Here is a 19,907-nt window from a genome sequence, read left to right as displayed (position 1 = left end):
GGGGGTTGTTTGTTTTGTTCTGTTTTTTGGTGATTTACCCAGGTTACCCGGCTTTCTTTTGGTGTGCTTCCCTGTTTGGTGACTTGGCAATGCATTTTTGTCTTTTTCCATCATATTTTCTAGTCTTTGCTTTTCATTTGTATTTGTGACTTTTTTAGTGTTACTCACAGAAAGTCCTTCCCCAACCCTGAACTATATAAACTGTTCTAGTTCATTTGTTTTCATTATGCCATAGTTAAGACATAGTGTATTCATATTATAGTGTTGACCATAATGGACCCTGTTTTAAAAACAATCTAAAACTACTAAATCAGGATTTATCAAACCAGTATATTTGCCACACTGACCAACCTAGCTTTGTGGTAAATATAAGGGCACAGAATTCAGAGGGTTTTGGAAAACTTAAGTGCTGTCCTGGGAGACTTACCGCTATCCCTAAAGAACCAGCAACCTGGGCTGGAGTGACAGCCCCTTTTACCTTTTCATCTGCCCTGCATGTCCACGCGGAAACCATTTAGTCACTCCGGAAATGGCCGGGTAACAGATTTCATTACTGCCCATTCCTTTTTTTCTTTTTTAATCCTCACTCAAGGACATTATTTCATTACTCTCACAGAGAGAGGGAAACAATGCTAGGCTGCCTTCTCTGATGCTCCTTTACCTACCGGGGATTGAACCCACAACCTTGCAGTCTAGAACGATGTTCCAACCAACTGGGCCGTACCAGCCAGGGCCATTCTTTTATTTTTGAAGCCTGTTGAGTTCCATTTTGACCTTACAAGGCAAATGATTTGCTCTTAGACTACTGTAGCGCAGAACATTGGTGATTTGTTGATAACTTGTATTTGCTTCCAAAATCGGGTCTTTTTAACACCGAAGAAGCTTTGTATTTTGCCCACCGATTTGGTGCCTTCGGAGTTACCAAGGCGTTGGTAACAGCTCTTCAGTCTTCAAAACTATGAAGATAACATACGGACCTTCGGCCCTACTGCGGAGGGATGTTTGTCACTGCTGGTATCTTGTTTTTAAGAGTTGTAATTTAAAAATGTATGTGATTAAAACTAAATGTACAATAGGCATTTTCTTAGTCTTTACACAAATATTAATCCACACCCACTCATGAAATCAGAAATATCCCAGTGTAAAAGCCAGAAAACTTGAGATGTTCAGTGTTTTAAGTTTTAATTAAGCAAGTTTACATTAGTAACTAGTTCTGTTACCCACTGCAGCATTCCTTATAAAGGGAGGTGATCAACTTGAGTTTATATCCTCCAAGTTCACTTTTATCACAATGTTCTCTCATCCATAATTCGGATCTAACTTTTGCCCATTTTAACACAGTAACAAGCTTTGTCCTCCAATTGGCAGAACTGGACTGTGTTATACAAGGTACATCAGCTGCCTACGATTTGAGCTGTGTTCTTAGAAATTATGCCCCTAAAATACTGCATTGGTAACTTTGGATTTGTTTAATATAGAGGAAGGTTCAGTCACTGGGGAACTAGTGGACCCTCCTATAAATCCTCTTGAGGTTAGATAACAAAAGTAGAGGGAGTTTTGAGGGTTAGGGCTCTTCTTTCATTTTCAGCAACTTTATTGTAAAACAAACATCTACCAGCGGCATGTGAGGATATGAGGATCTAACATTTGTTCCAATAAAGCATTATGGTAAGTGGCCATTCTAGCAGAAAATTAAAGGAGTTAATTGACACAAAAAATAAGTTACTTGAAAAACAGGACCCCACTGATCCCTACCTGTTACACACTTGTGTAAGAACACTTGTAATTCCCTTGCCTTGAACGTGGGGTTTATCCTAACAGGAAAGTAAACATGACAGGATGTCACTTCTGAGATTAGGACATCCAAGGGCTATGGCTTCGGCCTGCACCCTGTTGACTCGCCTCGGAGCCCTGGCTCTGGGACAGCAAGGTGCTGTGTGAGTACCACTGTTGAGAGGCCCCCAGTACAACCTGTGAGAAACACCCTGCAGACAACCACTGGGCTCAGAAACAAGCGACGCCTTAATTGCAGCCCTGCCAGAAACTTTGAGGTAGAGACACTTGGCTGAGACTTGCTGCAGCCTAACCCACAGAAACCGATATGTTTTAAACCCACTGCATTCTGGGTAATTTGTTATGCAGCAACAGTTAATACAAAGATGTAAGGTAATGAAAGCATTTGGGGTATCCTTCCAGTCCACATTTCAGGAGTAAATGACTAGTCCTTCCTCTCTGGGCCATATCTGCTCAGGCTTGGTCATTGTTGATAAGACTTGGGTATCAGAACCATCTCTAGCCTCCAGCCCAAGACAGGCAAACCAGAAATGAATGAGAAAGGAAGGTAACTTGGTTAGAGGAGTGCTGGTTTTATTGAGTTTCTATATACTTTCAAAAATGAGATGTGAGGCGCCCTTTAGGAATTTATTTAAAGGTAAAGCCACTTAAGAGAGCTGAGAGTATCAACAAAAATCATTACTATTATTGGACAGGTTGAATTCCGAGTTTCCTTGAACATAAAGCTAAAGGGGAGATGCTGGGTGGTGACTCATTTGCATTTTGTTCCCCAGCAAGAGCAATGCAAGCTGCTGGCAGGTGCACCTGAAGCCCCCAGAAGCTCCTGTGAATCACCATAGTTGCCATTTCAGTGAGAAATATTTTGACAGTAGAGAGGCTTTTAGAAATGTTTTTATTTCTTGCCTTCTATAAAAAGTAAAAGAAATAAATGAACAAATATAGCTAGAAACTCACTAAGCTATAGAATTTGTGAAATTCTGCTGTTTATCAAGCTTGCATGAAGTAGGTGCCTGGCTCTGAAATAATCTTAACAGCACAAGAAAATACGAATAGACTCATGGATATGGACAAGTGTGGCAACTGTAGGGCAGAGAAGGGTGAGTATAAGGATAACACATGGTAATGGAAAAAAATGCAATAAACTCACTGAGCCACTTTTAAAAAGATGAATATGATTATTACACCTCATGCTAAAAAGTTCCCATTGGCAACCGGGACAGCGCTGGGAGGCTCTCGTTCCTCACCCATCTGAACGGGAGCAGAAATACTGCACTGACTGGGCATATGGTCAGAGGGTGTTGGTTAAAACAACATGCCCTACGGCCCCAGAGTAAGACACCTACTGTGTGTCATGTCCCTGACTGCTGCTGGATGAAGCTATCAGATCCATTACAGCTTTGTTCAGCATTTACCCCCTCTCACCTGTGAGAACAGCGCCCACATTTTTTCTCTCCTGAGTAAATGACTGAAGACCAGGAAACACCTGTTCCTCAGGACCGTTCACTGCAGACAGTGAACAAATCCCTGCCCTACCCACCGTCCCCCAGGGAGGGAACAGCCTGGAGAATGAGGTGTCTTGGCATTTGCTACAATGCGGTATTATCCAAACTGAGTTCCCCTCTGGGTGCTGGCAAAGACTCACCATTTAGTGTGCCAAATCCAAAGTGTTTTACAAGAAATGTTTTCAATTACTATAACAAACTACTTGAACACATGTAACAGATTTCTGAATCTGGTAGCCAGTTCTGATTGGGTCAGTGTGGGTACTACACAGAGGTGTGATTTTGGGTTCCAAAGGGAAAGAAGCCAATTTAGTCTCAAGTTTTTAGACTCTGTGTTCACCCGATCTTTATTAGACTTCCCGATGGATTCAGGTTCTGGTGGCTTCTCTCTTCCTTACCCACCTCTGAGCATCAGTAAGAAAACAAAATGTGAGAAAGGAGAAGCAAAGGAACCCCTAAACCTCAACTTGAAATGATCCACCTTGCTTAGCTGCCTCTCGTTCAGACGCCCTGCAGAGCCGGTGGCCGTCTTTGGTGTGCCTTCAAAGGACGTGTCCTCGGTGAATTGGGCTGTGGGAGTCTCAGACCCGGAGGGCCCTAGGCTCCAACTCATTCCACCTCCTCCTCTCACAGAGGAGACCTCAAGAGGGAAAAGCAATTTGCAGGCATGAAGGGATAGGAAGAGAACTTGGGTCCCCAGTCAGGAGAGAGGGACCTGTGTCTGCATATCGTTGATGGGTGTCTCGGCACTTCGGCTTCACCTGAGAGTTCTCTGTGGACAGTAGGCAGCCTCATCCCGGAGAGCGCCAGGCTCCAGTCCTGTGGCAAGGGCTTCGGGGCTTGCTCTAGCAGCCAGGGTCAGGGATGCTGGGCAGGAACTAGGTTCATCTCAGAAGAATACTATTCCCTCATTTTCCAGTGTCAGGGAAATAGATGACCTGTGATATTTTTTAAAGCAACAAAAGAGTTTAAGATTATAAAATTTGATACTTTTAAAGCCAATAAAAATGAAAGACTTCCCTATGGATGATGCTCACATTTTGATTCATTTCCACCCAGGCATGCAATCGTCCTCACTAGTGTGTAAGACAGTATTCGATGTCCCTCGATAAAAAAATTCATGTCCATTATAATGTAAATAAAATGTAGAGCAAAAAGGGAGAACTCAGTAATTCCACTCCAGATTCTATCAGAAAGTTATCTATGGCAGCAATCCAAAATAGCCAATAACCGAGGTCTGGTTTAACAATTAAATGGCACACGAGTGCTGTGGAGTTGGCAGCTTTTAAAAACTTTCATAATGAACATCGGGAAAATATCTATATTCTAATAGTTTGCTACTCAAAGTGGGACCTTGGTTCCAGCACCCATCACTGCCAGTCAGAGCCTGCACTTTAACGAGATCCTCAGCTCTTCGGGTTCTTATTAAAGTCTGAGAAACATCTTGGGGGGGGGGGGGTGCGCTGCAATACTGATTTATAATTATCCAAAAAAAAGTATATCTATGTGGTCACAGATTGGAAGTTAATTTGCAAAATTTAAAATAGATTACAGTGAGATACTCCTCCCTACCCACACAAAGTGCCTGGCCTGCAGTACGTAGATCCCTAATCACTGACAGCTATCAAGGAGTTGATACTTTCCTGGGCTTTACTTTTCTTTCTTTTGTTTTTTTGTTTTTAAGATTTTACTTATTTATAGAGGGAGGGGAAGGTAGGGAGAAAAAGAGGGAGAGGAACATTGATCAGTTGCCTCCCGCATGCACCCAAAAACAGGACCAGGCAGGCAACCCAGGAGCGTGCCCTGACTGGAATTGGATTGGCGACCTTTTGCTTTACAGTACGACCCCCAACAGAGCCATGCTGGCCAGGGCTGTCCTGGGCTTTTCTTTCTTTTTTCAAAGTGCATTCCTTAATTTTCTTGTTAAATCACATTTTGAAAACTTAAAAGACAATTCTTTTTCAACCATACATTAAAACTGCTTAAATCATGTTTTTCTTTTTGCCTCAGCTATCAGGAAGCATACAGCTGAATTTAATAACTCAGTGCCGTAATTCTATTAGCCTCGCTTTCTGGAATACTTGTTTTCCTCTTATGACTTTTGTTTTCTATTTTATTAGGTTTTTCTAGTATATGTCTTACAAATCACTTCAAATGCTTTCTGAAAATCAGGGTGCAAATGACAGTAATGAGTTCTAAAAGTTGTTCTTTTTTGCCAAACTCCACAGAAAGATGAGTTTATGAAGCCACCTGCCCGTTTTAAATTCTTTCTTCTCTCCCTGTTCTTTTTCCACTTCTCAGGACACAAGTAAAACTCAAGCATTCCTGTTAGCCCCTCAGTGAAGGGCTCAGATGCCAGCTAGCTCCTCCCGTTCCCTAGGTCATCCCCAGGCCACCTCACGGCCCCTACAGCTCAGTCTCATGAGTCATTCCGCCTGACAATTCAGTAAGGAAGCAGAAGCCACAGCCCATCCAAGGTCGCGCAGACCACCCCACAGTGGAATTACTCACCGACCCTGCAGCTGCCTCAGACTTCCTCTGCAATGAAAAAGAGAAGGAACAGTGCTAGTTTACAACCAAGCCTTGTTTTCGGGAGAATTCCCCAACAATTCCTCTTATTCATTCTCAAGAAAGCTTGCACTCTTTGTTCACACCATTTATCAGCTTGTAATTCCATGTAGCTAGATTGTCTCCATTATCAGAACCTAAGGTCCAGTTTAGAGTTCTTCCCTCACCACTGCACCCCCAGGGCCAGAAACTGTCGGTGGGCAACTGAGCGTAGGAGCTGTTATTGGTTAGGCAGATGGACGATGTAAGAAGTGGAGATACTAGAAAGACAGAGGGGGAGAGAACTAATATTGATTAATCCCCTATAATATGCAAGCATTGTTAGTGTTTTGTGTGCACTCTCTAATTTCAGCACAATCTTTTATTTTTCTTGAGATATAATTCACTAATATAAATTTTACTCCACTTGGTTGTTTTAAGGATAGTCACTCGGTTGTGCAAGCATCACTGCTACCTAATTCGAGGACGTTTTTGTGCAAGGAGCTCTGTGCCCATTAGCGTTCGCTCCCAATTTCCCCCTCCTTTTAGCTCCAGGCAACTACTACCTTGTGTTTCTATGGATTTGCCTGTTCTGAACATTTTTTATGAATGGGATCATGCAACATATGGTTTTTTGTGTCGGGCTTCTTTCACTTACTGTAATTTTTTCAAGATTCATCCATATTGTAGCAATTTTCAGTACTTCATTCCTTTTTATGGCTGAGTAATATTCCACTGTATGGATTTATACATATTCTTTATCCATTCATCAGTCGATGCACATCGGGGTTGTTTCCATGTTTTGACTATTGTGCTTCTATGAACATTCATCCACAAGTCTTATGTGAACATGGATTTTCAATTTCCTTGCATATACACCTAGGAGTAGAATTCCTGGGTCACATGATAACTCTATGTTTAGCTGTTTGAGGACAACCATTCTGTTTGCCACAGCAACCACAAAATTTTACATTTTCACCACCAGTGTATGAGGGTTCCAAGTCCTCAAATGCTCACTAACACTTCCTTATCTTTTTTATTATAGCCTTCCTAGTGGGTGTGAAGTGCTATCTCATTGTGGTTTTGAATTACATTTTCCTAATGACTAATGATGTTGAGGGTCTCCATGTGCCTTTGGATATTTGTATGTCTTCTTTGAAGAAATGCCTGTTCAAATCCTTTGCCCATTTAAAAAATTATGTTATTTGTATTTTTATTTTTGAGTTGTAAGAGTTCTTAATATGTTCTGGATACTAGAATTTTAATTATGATTTGCAAATATTTTCTCCCAATATGTAAGTTGTCTTTTCACTTTCTTTTTTTAAAATATATTTTATTGATTATGCTATCACTTTCTTGGTAGTGTCCTTTGAAGCACAAAAGTTTTCAGTTTTGATGAAATCCAATTTATCTATTTTTCTTTCGGTTGCTTGTATATTAGTTCCTATATCTTAGAAACCATTGTCTAATCCAAGGTCATGAAGATGGACATTTACGTTTTCTTCTAAGAGTTTTATAACTTTATATCTTACATTTAGATCTTTGATCCATTTTGAGTTTTATATATGATATAAGGTAGGTAGTCCAACTTAATTTCTTTTGCATGTAGGTATCTGGTATCCCCACACCATGTATTGAAGACTGTTATTTCCCCCATGTATAGGTGTTGGCATCTTTGTTGAAAATCAGCCCGAGATGTTGAGTTTATTTCCGGACTGTTTATTTATTTATTCCATTATCATTTATCCCCGCTATGGACTCTCAAATGCATTCCATTGGTCTGTGTGTCTACTCTTTTGCAGGTACCACACCATCTTGATTACTGTAGCTTGGAAGCAAGTTGTGAAATCAAGGCATGTCCACCTTCTCACTTTTTCTTCATCAATATGGTTTTGGCTATTCTGAATCTCTTGTATTTCCATATGAATTTTAGGATCAGCTTGCCAATTTCTGCAAAAAGCCAGCTGGGATTTTGATAGCGATTGCACAGAATCTGTAGATCAGTTTGGGGAATATTGCCATCTTAACTATATGAAGTCTTCTGATCCATGAACATGAATGTTTTCATTTACTTAAGGCTTTAATTTTTGTCAACAATGTTTTACAATCTTCATGTATGGGTTTTGCACTTCTTTGTTACATTTTTTCCTATTTTGTTCTTTTTTATTCTTTTTATGCTATTGTAAATGAAATTGTTTTACTTTTTTTAAAGATTTTATTTATATTTTAGAGAGAGGGGAAGGGAAGGAGAGGGAGAGAGGGGGACAAACATCAATGTGTGAGAGAAACATCAATCGGCTGCCTCTCGCACGCCCTTGGCTGGGGGCCCAGCCCACAACCCAGGCCTGTGCCCTGACCAGGAATCCAAAAGGTGACTCTTCAGTTCGCAGGCTGGCACTCAACCCATTGAGCCACATCAGCCAGGATGAAATTGTTTTTTAAATTTCATTTCAGATTGTTCAATGTTAGTGTATACAAATCCAATAGACTTTTAATATATTTTTAATTTATTATTTTTTTAGCCTCACCTGAGGATACTTTTTAATTGCTTTTAGAGAGAGGAAGGGAGAGAGAAACATCAATGCAAGAGAGAAGCATTGATGGGTTGCCCCTGCATGTGCTGAACTGGGGATTGTACACACCCAGACCAAAGATGGAACCCACAACCCAGGTGTGTGCCCTGACTGGGAATGGAACCCACAGTCTTCCCGTTACCGGACGACATTCCAACTGAGCCACACCAGCCGGGGCACAAGTCCAACAGGTTTTTGTATGTTGCTCTTAAATCCTGCAACCTTGCCATAGTTGGATATTAGCTTTAATCGTTTTTTTTTCACGGATTATTTAGGATTTTCCATATACAAAACCATGTTATCTGTTAAAGGGTATTTTAACTTCTTCCTCTCCAAATGCAGCTTCTTTTGTTTCTTTTTCTTGACTAATTGCCCTGGTTGTAAGCTCCAGCACAATCTCAATAGAAATGACAAAAGCAGACGTGCTCATCCTGTTCCTGAGCACAGTCTTTTGAAGGAGGTTACTTAACTCCATGGAAACGAGGCTCAGATCAGGGAACTGAGAGCCAGAGACGTTAAGTAAGTTCTGCAAAGTCACACAGTTAGAACAAGGGGCCAAAATTTAAACCCAGCTCTGACTCCAAAGCCCGTACTCATTTTCCATTGCTTCCTTAACCCCTAAAGAGCAGATTAACAAGTACACACTCGTGCAAGGCTCATGTCTGCCTTCATTGTTTCATTTACGCCACACAGTGACTGAGGCAGCAGAGCAGTGGTGAGTGCCCCCATTTCACTGGAAAGAACACTGAGGAAAAGCGACTCCAAAGAACTAGGATTCATACAATAGTTAAGATTTGGAAGCAGCCCAAGCGCCCATCGGCAGATGAGTGGAAAAGAAAGCTGTGGTACATTTACACAATGGGATACTACTCAACCATTAAAAAAATAGGAAATCTTACCCTTTGCCATGGAGTGGATGGACCTGGAGAACATTATACTAAGTGAAATAATCCAGTCAGAGAAAGACAAATACCTTATGAGTTCACTCATATATGGAATCTAAGGAACAAAATAAACTAACAAGCAAAGTAGAAACAGACTCAGAGAACAGACTGACAGCTGTGAGGGGGAGGGTTAAGGGGCTGGGTGACAAAAGTAAAGGGATTAAGAAAAAAAAACCCTTCAAGACACAGACAACAGCGGGGTAATAACCAGAGGGGAGGGGTGAGGGAAGCAGAAGAGGATGAAGGGGGATAATGGTGATGGAAGGAGACTTGACTTGGGGTGGTGAACACACAACACAACATACAGATGATGCATTACAGAATTGTGCACCTGAAACCTGTATAATTGTATTAACCAGTGTCACCCCAATAAATTCAATTATAAACAAACAAACAGAATTGGGATTCAAGCTCTGCTCTCCTGACCCAACTTTGTGCTTTGACAGAAGCAATAACTACTTCATTGAGTAGCCAGATGTGTTCAGGAAGATTATGTGGGTGTTTTCTAACAGGTAATAAAAAGAATAAATTGAATTCTGTATGATAGTGAGAGGACTAACGCATACAGAGGAGGAAATCTGAAAAGATCGAAGGCAACATACATGGGGCACAGAAGGAGAGGAGGGAAGGGAGCAAAGGAACGTGAATTGACATTTTGATGAGTGAAGAAAGTGTCAAAGGAAGAAAGCCAGCCATCTCTTTATAAGAAAGCACTTTAAAGAGAAATTAATATGAATAAAATTTCTTTCTAGCTAAAAGAGTCCCCTCTGAGAAAAAAAAGAATACAAGTGAATAATATAAAGATGCTCCACACACGTGTCCAGGTGGATTTAAGGGTGGCCCTCCAGGCTGAGAGCCAGGCAGCCCCCTGCGGAGCTCCCGGGAGAGCCCCCTCGACGCAGAAAAGTTGTGCATGTTGCTGGGGTCCCCACTTCCATCCTTTCCTCACAGGGTTGCTGTGAGGGTTACATAAAAATGTCCTTTAAGGACAAACCTTACATCACTCCTGCACACAGAGGAGCTCCACAAACACTAGTTCCATTCCCCTTCCCTTGACGGGGTCAGCAAGGGACCCAGGCCTGAAGCATCCCCAGGACCCTCCAGTAGAACTGTATCTCTCTCCTCTGTCCGCCTTGGCCCAGCTCATTCTGGTAATTTGGTTTCCATCTTTAACCACACAACAGGTTTGTGAATCTCTCTTCTCCCACCTCCAGAGAAGGGTGAGATGTTTCCAGTTATCTCCCTGTGGAGAAGTGGGCCCCGGGCTGAGAAGACCTGAATGCCATGCTCCTCCTTGCTCCCACCTTCTGGGAACCTGTAGGTGGTCTCCCTTGAAGGCTTCAGGTGCTTCCCTGGAAAGCCTTTGGTCACAGGGGAAAAGGGAGTTTGGCTGCGTCTTCTTGTTCAGGTTCAAGGGTGATATGAAGACAACTCTGGGGAATGGAGACTGGAGAGGTCTCTGGGGTGTGACAGGCCCCTCATAGTGGCCACCTGCATTTCGGGATTCACAGGGTGTGAGACGGGCCCAGCCCTATGACAAGGTGATAAAATGTGCGCACTGAAAGGTCAGTGCCTCAAGATAGAGGAAGAGCCTGTGAGAGACAGGAGCCCTGGAGGAAGGGAGGCCATTGGAAGCGGTCAGAGGAGGCTTCCCAAAGGGTCTGCCGGTGCGTCCAGGGTCGGCTGCATCAGACTTTTATGCTTGAGGGGTAGGATTTGGAAGAGAGGAAACTGAACCAGGATGGGCACATGGAGAACCTCGAGGCTACCCTACCCCAGGGAGTGCAGTCCAGGAGCTGTCCCTTCTGTACCCTAACCTGCCTTTCTCCTTCCCCCACAAGTCATCCCTTCTGCTCACCTGTCATCCCCTTAGCAAACCCCCAGGGTTACTTCAAGAGCCAGCCTCTGGGTGGCTTTCTAGGGGAGGCCACGCCTGGCTCCCCAGGTGGATCAGGACTCTCCCCGCACACCCCGAGAACGCAGGGGACAGAAGAACACCCTTTCACCTGGAGCAGCCTCTGCCCCACAGGCCTGTCACCTGCCGTATTGCAACCCTCCACTGGACTTTGGCCTTTGAGACAAGAGCTGAGTCCGATTGGACTTGGTGTCCCCACCTCTTGGTCAGAGGCGAAGTCTCCGGGACTGGCTGAGAGGAAGCCCCACCTCCCCGGGGGAGGGCGGGTTACCTTGTCCATCGGCCTTGTAGTCGTCAGGGAGCAGCTTGTCCTGCCGGTAGCCCAGCACGAAGGCCAAGAAGGAGAGGATGAGGGCGTCTCCGATGCTCAGGATGGCCAGCATGAAGGCCCAGCGGATGGTGCAGTGGCCCAGCGTGTACTTGCCGGTCTGCTCCCCACACATGCGCCGCACCTCGCTCGAGTCCCAACCATCTGGGTAAACCAGGCAGCCAATCATCAGGCCTGTGGCTGAGGGGGTGGGGACAGATGTGTCAGTCCAGGTGTGCTCCGTCTGCCACCTCCCGACTCACATTGCTGTCATCTTGTCACCTCCCTTCTCCTTGTGCTAACAGCCTTAAGAAGCACAAGGGGCAGCTCCTGCCATCCTTCTTGTAGAACACAGGGGAGAAAACGGAGGCTCCAAGAGCTAAAGCAGCTTCCCTGAAAGCCAGCGGGCAGAGGAAGAGAACAGAGAGCCAGGCCCCGCAGCCCGGGGAGGGTTCTGCCTCAGTGACAAGGGGTCCGACCAGGCCCTCAGCCATGCTCCTCATTTCGGACTTAAGGAGGCGCCACCTACCCTTGTTTTGAAGCCCCCAAAATCTGGTCCCGGCCCAGAAAACCCATCACTCCTAAGACGTATGTAATTTTTTTCATATTTCAATGTCTCTGAAACAAGTGTTAACGAGAAAGCTTCAGGCCATGGTTTAATTACGAGTATTGGGTTGGCCAAAAAGTCCATATGGGTTTTTTTCCATAAACTTAAAGACACAGTTTTCATTTTCACCAATAACTTTATTGATTTGGATATTCTGAGTATGTTGACTATCTCCCACGTGGTATGATTCTGATTGTTCTCAATTAATGTCCCAACAATTTGATCGCTATCAGCTTCAACTGGTCTACCCGACTGTGGAGCATCGCCCAGCGAGAAATCTCCAGCACAAACCTTTGCAAACCACTTTTGACACATTCGATCAGTCACAGCACCTTCTCTGGACAGCCTCTGCCCCACAGGCCTGTACAAATCTTTTTTTGTGTTTCAGTTGTGTTTTTACCTTTCTTGAAATAATGAAGCATAATATGCTGAAAATGTTGTGTGTTTTCTTCCATCATCAATATTAAAATGGCTACATAAAAATTCATCAATTTTGCCCTGGCTGGTGTAGCTTAGTGAATTGAGTGCGGGCCTGTGAACCAAACAATCACAGGTTCAATTCCCAGTCAGGGCACATGCCTGGGTTGCAAACCAGGTCCCCAGTGGGGGGCACGTGGGAGGCAACCACATATTGATGTTTCTCTCTTTCTCCCTCCTTACTCTCGCTCTAAAAATAAATAAATAAAAATCTTTTTAAAAATTCACGAATTTTGATGTTTTTTAAAATACATGCTGATATCACAGCTGTCACAATACAATCTAACAAAATTGTTTCAAATAAAGTTAAAGACAACTAAGCATCACTAGAGCCATCTTATGGAAAAAAACAAACAAACTTTTTAGCCAATCCAATATTTTCCTTTTTACAGCACATAGAGTACCCATGTGCCCTGCAACCCAGGTATCTTAGAGTCAGTGAGCACAGGATGTATTCTAGACACGTCTCTGACTGCTTCCTTGGTGAACCTTCCATTCAAGCCATTGCGTCTCCTCATTCTTACCCAGGAAAGCACAACACAGCTGCCCATGCTTTCCTGAGTCTAAGAATCCCCTGGAAGGTGTGTTTAAAAATGCTGATTCCCAAATCAGGGGTGGGATCAGGAACCACTTTTTCTTTATTCTCACCAAGGACACACCCACTGATTTTAGAGAGAGTGGAAGGGAGGGGAGAAACATCAATGGATTGCCTCTCACATGCGCCCTGACTGGGGACCAAACCCACAGCCCAGGCGTGGGCCCTGGCCAGGAATCAAAACCACGACCCTCCAGTTTACGGGATGATGCTCCAACCAACTGAGCCACACCAGCCAGGGCAGGAGCTGCGATTTCAAAAGCACTGCTCCGCTGGTTGTCTCAGAGGGAGCAGCCGGGAACTCTCACTTCAAGCCCTGCTCTTTGCTAACTACCTATGTGACTGGGAGCAAGCTACTTACACTTTTTTTGTCCCTGTTTCCTCATTTGTAAAATAGGGATAATGACAGTACCCATCTGTTTAGACTGCACTGAGAGTCAGACGAATTAATATTGGAAAAGTGTTCAGACCAGTGCCTGGCACACACCTGGCACTCGTGAGTGTTACTCCCATAGTGCCCCCCACGCTTTCATTGACTCGGTATTCACAGCCACAAAGTCCATTTCCCCCTCCCCCACTGCTCTCGTGCCTCGTCACCAAACCACCACCCCACCCTCGCTACACAGACAGGTGACATAATCCTGGGGTGTGACCGCAGGGACCCTGAGCACTGCGACCGCAGCTAGGGGCCCTGCTTCCTCAGGCAGGAGGGTCTTTAGTCTTGAGGCTGTGCCTTCCCAGGAGCCCCTTGGAGCAGCACCTCGCAGGACCCAGAGTTACCTAATGGGGGCTCCGCTGGCTCCTGTGAGGAGGGTCAGCAGAGCACACAAATGCGCAGGGAAGTATGACGATCAGGGTCCCGTCTTCCCTTCAAGTCTATCAACCCTCTTTAGATTGTTTTATACGAGGAGCTCATTTATATTGTTCTTTTATAGATCACAAAGTACTTTGTGTAGTATTTTGCTCTTGACCCTAACAATAGTCCTGTGAAGTAGGCCATACACAAATGTCCCATTTTACCAACTAGAAACTGAGGTCTCAGAGAAACCGTGACCGGCCCAGTCCTCCAGCTACGGCAGAGCCAAGACCTGAGCTCGGGACTCCTTTCTTGACTTCAGAGTTAATTCCCTCTACTCCCAGACTGTGACATCTCTCCAAAGAGCTGAATGTGTTTAGTGGTGACACTTCAGACTTAGTGACAAGCTCAGAAGTGTTTCGGGAAGATACTCAGGTAAAACCTGTGGGCTTCCCCTCTTGGTATGAGACCAGCCTTTGGTGCCCCGCATGGCCCCTGGATTAACTGCGGTGGCGGGGGGTGGGGGGAGACACACACACACACACACACACATACCTACGCTCGTGCACAGGTGAATGTGGACAGGAGCCACCCTTCTGGACTTTTCTCCCCAGCACTTCTCCACTTGGCCCCTTCCCCTTCCACACTGTCTCCCTATGGCGGCTCGGGGAAAGAGCCCAGGGCCTCGGACTTGGAAGCATGTTGTCACTATGGGCACCACAGCCCTCTGTAAGCACCCCACCCTTCCACCTCTGGTCCTGGGCACTGGGGGGTCAGCCCCATTTGTGGTGTCTCGGGGCTCTAAGTAGAGGCCAGCATGGTATAAGGTATTAGGCAAGTTTACTTACCCTTCGTGACTTCCATACTCTCATCTGTAAAATAGAGATAATAACACCTGACTCAAAGCAGGGTTATGAGGATTCAGTGTGATTATGGAAAGTTCACTACAGTATCTGGTACATGGTCAGTGGCCAACTAACGTTAGCTATTGCTCTTGTTATTGGCATTGAAGTCAGATGGACACAACCTGGGTGGGTGCGGATGTCATCGGGGCTGTTCACACTATTCCAGGTGCACAGGAGGATTCCACTTCCTTGACCCCCTCCCTCCCTTGAAGTTAGGCAAGGCCATCTGACTTCCTTGGCCAATGAAATGTGTGCATTTCTAGGCCAGAACATCTGACAGGTGGGGGAGACCTTCTAGAGCTCCCTGTCCCTCTGCAGTGACAGATGATGCTCTGTGAGCCTGGGCTTCAGTAGAGAACAGTGAGGGCAGAGCCCCCAACTGACCCTCAGGGAGTGCATACCATGAGGGAGACATAAACCCTAAACCTTAATTTTAAGCCATTAAGATCTGAGAGTTGTTTGTACTGTGGTATCGCTACAGCCATCCTGACTGATAAAGTTGGGTTTTGTGATTATTACATTTCCTGAGCACCTGCCCTGTGTCAGGCACTGCACAAAGTGTTTTGCATGCATTACATCATCCCAACCTCACAAGAACCCTGTGAAAGGAAGTGCTGTTGCTGTATTATACAGATGAGGTCGCCGAGACTCCAAGAGACAAGCAACTTGACCTGTCAGTGTTTGTAGGAACTGGGACACCCTCAGCCTGCCCCTGGCATCCAGAAGCTCATCTGGTATTGGTAAGGCACAGCCTACATGGGTCCAGTCATCAGTCCTCTTTCCCTTCTCCTGCTCCCTTTCTTGGTCCCAGGCTTCTAGCAAGGTAGAGCTAACTGGTTAAGGCCTCTTCAGATAGATGCATCCCCCAGCTGCTGGCTGTGGGACACACCACCTCCTGCTCCCTCCCTTGGCTCATCTTCCCTTCCCCAGCGTGGAACAGTGGAACATGACACCACCTTCTCTCTCCCCGAACGTAAATGTTTCATGTGATGGTCCCTGGCCACCCCTGCTAACAGTGTCTTCAGTTCCATGACCCAGAGTCTGGCTCAGATGGCCAGGCGACCCCTCCCCCACCCAGGCCCTCCCAGCACTGCCTGTTTGGCAAATGCCACCTGTTGTGAGAGGTTGGGGGAGGGGCAGTGCAGAGAAGGAGAGGGATGGTTGGGTTCCCAGCATCCCACAGGTCTGATGTGCAGGGCCAGCTGGCAGCATGCCAGGGTCCGTTCTACCCCACTTCATCACAGAATGCTAAATCTTCATTCCCCTTCTTCCTCCCACTGCCCACCGAGGCTTGTTTCATCCCTACCCCAGCCTTCTTCTCATCATACAGAGAGACTCCAGAAGAGAGGGTTATGGGGATGCGAGCAGCTCTGAAGGCTGGTGAAAGGCCTGGGTACAAGATTCGAAATCAAAAGTTCTGCCCCTCACTACCTGTGTGCTCAAAGACAAATTAACCCCCAGAGCTTTATGTGTAAAATGGAAGGAACGCCCACTTCACTGCTTCGTGACGAGGCTGCTGACATGTCCAGGTGACATGTGCGAAGGCACCCTGCAAATCATCACACTACATCAGTGTGCATGGCTCTCTGCATCAGTGTGCATCAGCGACTCTGCCTCTGTCCTCCTAGGTGTTTGGTTGCCAGCTGATCTGCTATAGCTTGGCCAAGTCTTACCAGCTCTCTCAGCCCCAAAATTCCTTATCTATAGTTGGGGGGCAGGGGACTGTAGCTCTCTGCAGTCCCCTCCAACTCAGACATGGGTCTCAAGATTATATGTTAATTGTCTTGGATTCTGATCCATGTTTCATTCTGCCAGCTCAGGATAGCACTGCTTTTCGTTCTAGTCAACCGCAGCAAAGCAGTTCCACTCTTGTGTGCAGTCCCCAGCACTGCCTCGGACATCTCCCCGGTACAGACAGGCTGTGCACAGTCCTTGGGGTGGGGAGGGACCAAGGGCTGCACAACAAAATCTTAGGCCATCTCTACCTGGGTTCTAGAGAGTAGGACCAGCTGGCCCACTGAGGCCTGCCTGGGCCAGGAGCAGAAAAAGTGGGCTGCGGAGGTCTTTCCTCTGAGTACCACAAGTAACCACTCCCCTACTTGGTTTTAAAGACCCTAGACAGTACCCGCCTCCACATCACAAAATGTCTCCCCCCTACAGCCTCAAGTATGGAACCCTATAATTAAGGGACAAAGACTTTCCTTCCACAATAAAAGAGAGAACTTAAATGCAAGTTCCTGTGGGAGAGGTCACATGCAGCAGAACATCCTAAATCAGTGACTGACCTTACAGTCTTCCTTGAGAGCAGTTTGGAGGGGGAGGGAGGGGGCGAGGGCAGGACCCTGGGGATCCTTAAAGGAGAAAGAACAAATGCACAGAAGTGGGTGATGTGACATCTAGAATGTGCTTGACTGGCATCACTATTTTGCCACGTGTTTGGGTCGCATTCCCACATAGCTGATAATGAAAGCTTTCTTTTTCCTTCCTTCCAGAGTGGCAGCAGCCTCTGGTGTAATAACCTGGGAGTCAGGGCACCTGACTTCTACCAATTAGCTGAGTGCTCCTGGGAAAGTCACTTGCCCTCTCTGGTCCTCAGTTCCTCAACTGCAAGATAAGGCAGTTGAACAATTTGCAGGTCCTTTTCATCACAGCCATTCTAAGAGTCTCTGCTCCTCAGAAGCTTCGGCAGAACACTGAGTAGAGCCGGGCTAAAGGAGGACAGCTGAGTAGGAGACCCAGAGCTTCCACGGAGGATGGGAAGGTACAGCTGCACCTGCGGCCTGGGGTGGGCCCCCACCTGCCCACCCACTATCCCTGCTCACCTGCAGCCAGCTGCATCCACGCACAGATCTTGTAGACTGTGGCGGTGTTGCAGACGAAGAACAGGCTGAAGCAGATGATGGAGCCAATGATGAGGAACATGCCCAAGGCCACAAAGAACATGGCAGTCTTGAAGGCTCTAGAGGGGATGGAGGAGAAGTCCAGAGGGCCACCCTTGCAGATGAGTTCAGAGGAGAGCACGTTGCCCACACAGTAGGAGAAAAGGCCGAAGTAGCCTGCCTGGGGTGTGTTGACGCTGTCCCCGATCCAGTAGGGCTGGATGAACAGGGCCATGACCAGCACGGAGAAGCAGATGGTGAGCGTGCCCCACATCACGCCGACCGCCCTGGCGTTCCGCACATAGTTGGTGTGGTAGATCTTGGCGGCCTCCTGGGCAGGCAGCAACTTCACCATGGTGAGGGCACGAGCGCCTGGGCTGAGGCCTGTGGGCTGGAAGTCGGTGTCTGTGCAGATGGGGGCCCAGAAGCAGGTCACCCTCGGCTGAGTTTGGAGAGGAGGCTGAGGTCTGGGCACAAGATGAGGGTCCCTCCAAGGTAGAGGAAAGAGAATAAATAAATAGGACAAAGATGACGATCTTGGCTTCTTCAGGGAAGCTTGCCCAGGTGCCTGTGTCCGCTTTATCCGGCCTGTCTCTGATCTCCTGTTCTCCTCTCAAGCCCTTGGGGGTTACCGGCCTGCAGGCGCCTCCCCGCCCCCATTTCCAGCTCAGGGCCCCGGAGAGCTCCGCCCCCTTGGGCCGGCCCCGCCTCCCTCCCTCCCCGACCTGAGCTGCTTCAGCACCGCGGCCAGCTCCCCCACCCCACCCCTGACCTCCGGAGGAGGGGCGGGCTGGGCAGCCTTGGGGTGCAGGGCGGGGCCGACGCTGGAGGGAACCGAGGCCCCTCTACACTCTCCCGAGCGAGGGCAGGAGTTGGGAGGGTGGGACTGCAGCTGTCCTGTTCCTCCCGCTAATTCCTGCCGTAAAACCGCTTCCTGAGCGTTGTCCTCATCCCATCCTCCCTCGACTCCGCCCCGGACTGCTCCCTGGTCGCCCTCCCAGCACCTCTAATCCCCCCGGAGGCCTGCAAAGCTTCTTCTGATTTTATCTTCAGGTCACTGGTTTCTAGTTCCTATCTTTCAATAAACGTTTCTAAGAGTCTACTGTGTGCTAAACCCTATGTTGGAGGATATCATTCCTAGGCAAGAACCACAGAGATAAAAAGGTTAGGGCCCCTGCCCTCAAATACTGCGAGATATTTACGTGTAAGTAAATATGCATGGTATTTAAATCTATATTATTTAGGAATACATTATTTTATAATAATTTATAAACACATTATATATTTGTATTTATATTTAAATACATTACTATGTTATTTTATAATTATTTATAAATGCATTATATATATATATTTGCAATGCAGGTTGATAACAGAAGCAACTACAACATACACGTTCCTTATGAGATGTCTCAGACCTTAATATATGCTTTTTGTTTGATACAATGTCTTTCTCTTCTTGTTTATGTTTTTGTTGCATATTTCTTCCCCCTTTTTTTCAAAACATACATCTTTCTCCCGATTTTATAGGCAAGTAGATAGTGTACAGAACTAGGAAAATTCATGAAAGTTACAAAAAGTAAAAATCACTCAAAACCCCAACAACAGGAGCAAAGGAGAAAAAAGGTGATCTTTTTTAAAAAATAAGAAAAATTATTTATTTCTGCTCTCTTCATACACCTTGTTGTTCAGAAAGCAGTCTTACATGCACATGTGAGGTAACTCAGTCACGCATGCTCTGTTTAAAGGCAGAGCACCACAAGTGAAGCTGATCGGCTGTCCAGAGTTCTCAGCGTATGGCATCTAGCTTCCTGATTTTATATTAATTTCTGAAAGTCAGAATTGTTATCTCCAAAAAGTGTTAAGAGAGTTGTAAAACAATAATCACTCTATTCAATATTATAGCTGTAGAAATGGAGTCTATTTTCTTTAAGAAATTAAAAGCTGAGGAGAGCATGCCACTGAGCTTCACTGGGGTGTCAGTGCAGGGTGCAGGTCAGCAGGGAAAAGCGCTGTGTTAAGCTTGTCTCTTTCATACCAAGAAGACACTTTAGTCCGAGCTTTCA

General features: G+C 46.0%; 1 protein-coding gene across 3 annotated transcripts; it reads right to left on the bottom strand.

Moving 5' to 3' along the window:
- Positions 1-1,168: 1,168 nt before the first annotated feature.
- On the bottom strand, positions 1,169-18,591 carry LHFPL5 (LHFPL tetraspan subfamily member 5). Of its 3 annotated transcripts, XR_004902726.1 has the most exons (5): positions 17,785-18,589; positions 11,547-11,783; positions 5,808-5,834; positions 4,334-4,400; positions 1,169-4,234 (listed from the first exon to the last, which is right to left on the bottom strand). XR_004902726.1 is itself a non-coding variant. In XM_028510719.2 (4 exons), exons 1-3 carry the CDS (start codon positions 18,194-18,196, stop codon positions 5,824-5,826), a joined length of 660 nt encoding a protein of 219 aa, XP_028366520.1. In that variant the 5' UTR covers positions 18,197-18,588; the 3' UTR covers positions 1,169-4,234; positions 5,808-5,823. The 3 variants fall into 3 exon arrangements, 2 of the variants coding, with proteins under 2 accessions (XP_028366520.1, XP_035879909.1); XM_028510719.2 differs by lacking the exon at positions 4,334-4,400 and having other exon boundaries at positions 17,785-18,588; XM_036024016.1 differs by lacking the exons at positions 4,334-4,400; positions 5,808-5,834 and having other exon boundaries at positions 17,785-18,591.
- Between the last annotated feature and the right edge of the window lie 1,316 nt (positions 18,592-19,907).

The sequence above is a fragment of the Phyllostomus discolor genome, chromosome 4, assembly GCF_004126475.2.
Source record: "Phyllostomus discolor isolate MPI-MPIP mPhyDis1 chromosome 4, mPhyDis1.pri.v3, whole genome shotgun sequence".
Taxonomy (NCBI): Eukaryota; Metazoa; Chordata; class Mammalia; order Chiroptera; family Phyllostomidae; genus Phyllostomus; species Phyllostomus discolor.
Note: the sequence above shows the minus strand (reverse complement) of the source record. Positions and strands in the feature narration are given on the sequence as shown.

What these genes read in the sequence shown, in the direction of transcription:
- LHFPL5 (XM_036024016.1), bottom strand. Translation starts at nt 18,196, where the DNA reads ATGGTGAAGTTGCTGCCTGCCCAGGAGGCCGCCAAGATCTACCACACC. An exon ending in GTGGATGCAGCTGGCTGCAG is followed by an intron (nt 11,784 to 17,784) that starts GTGAGCAGGGAT and finishes CCACCCCCTCAG; the next exon opens with CCACAGGCCTGATGATTGGC.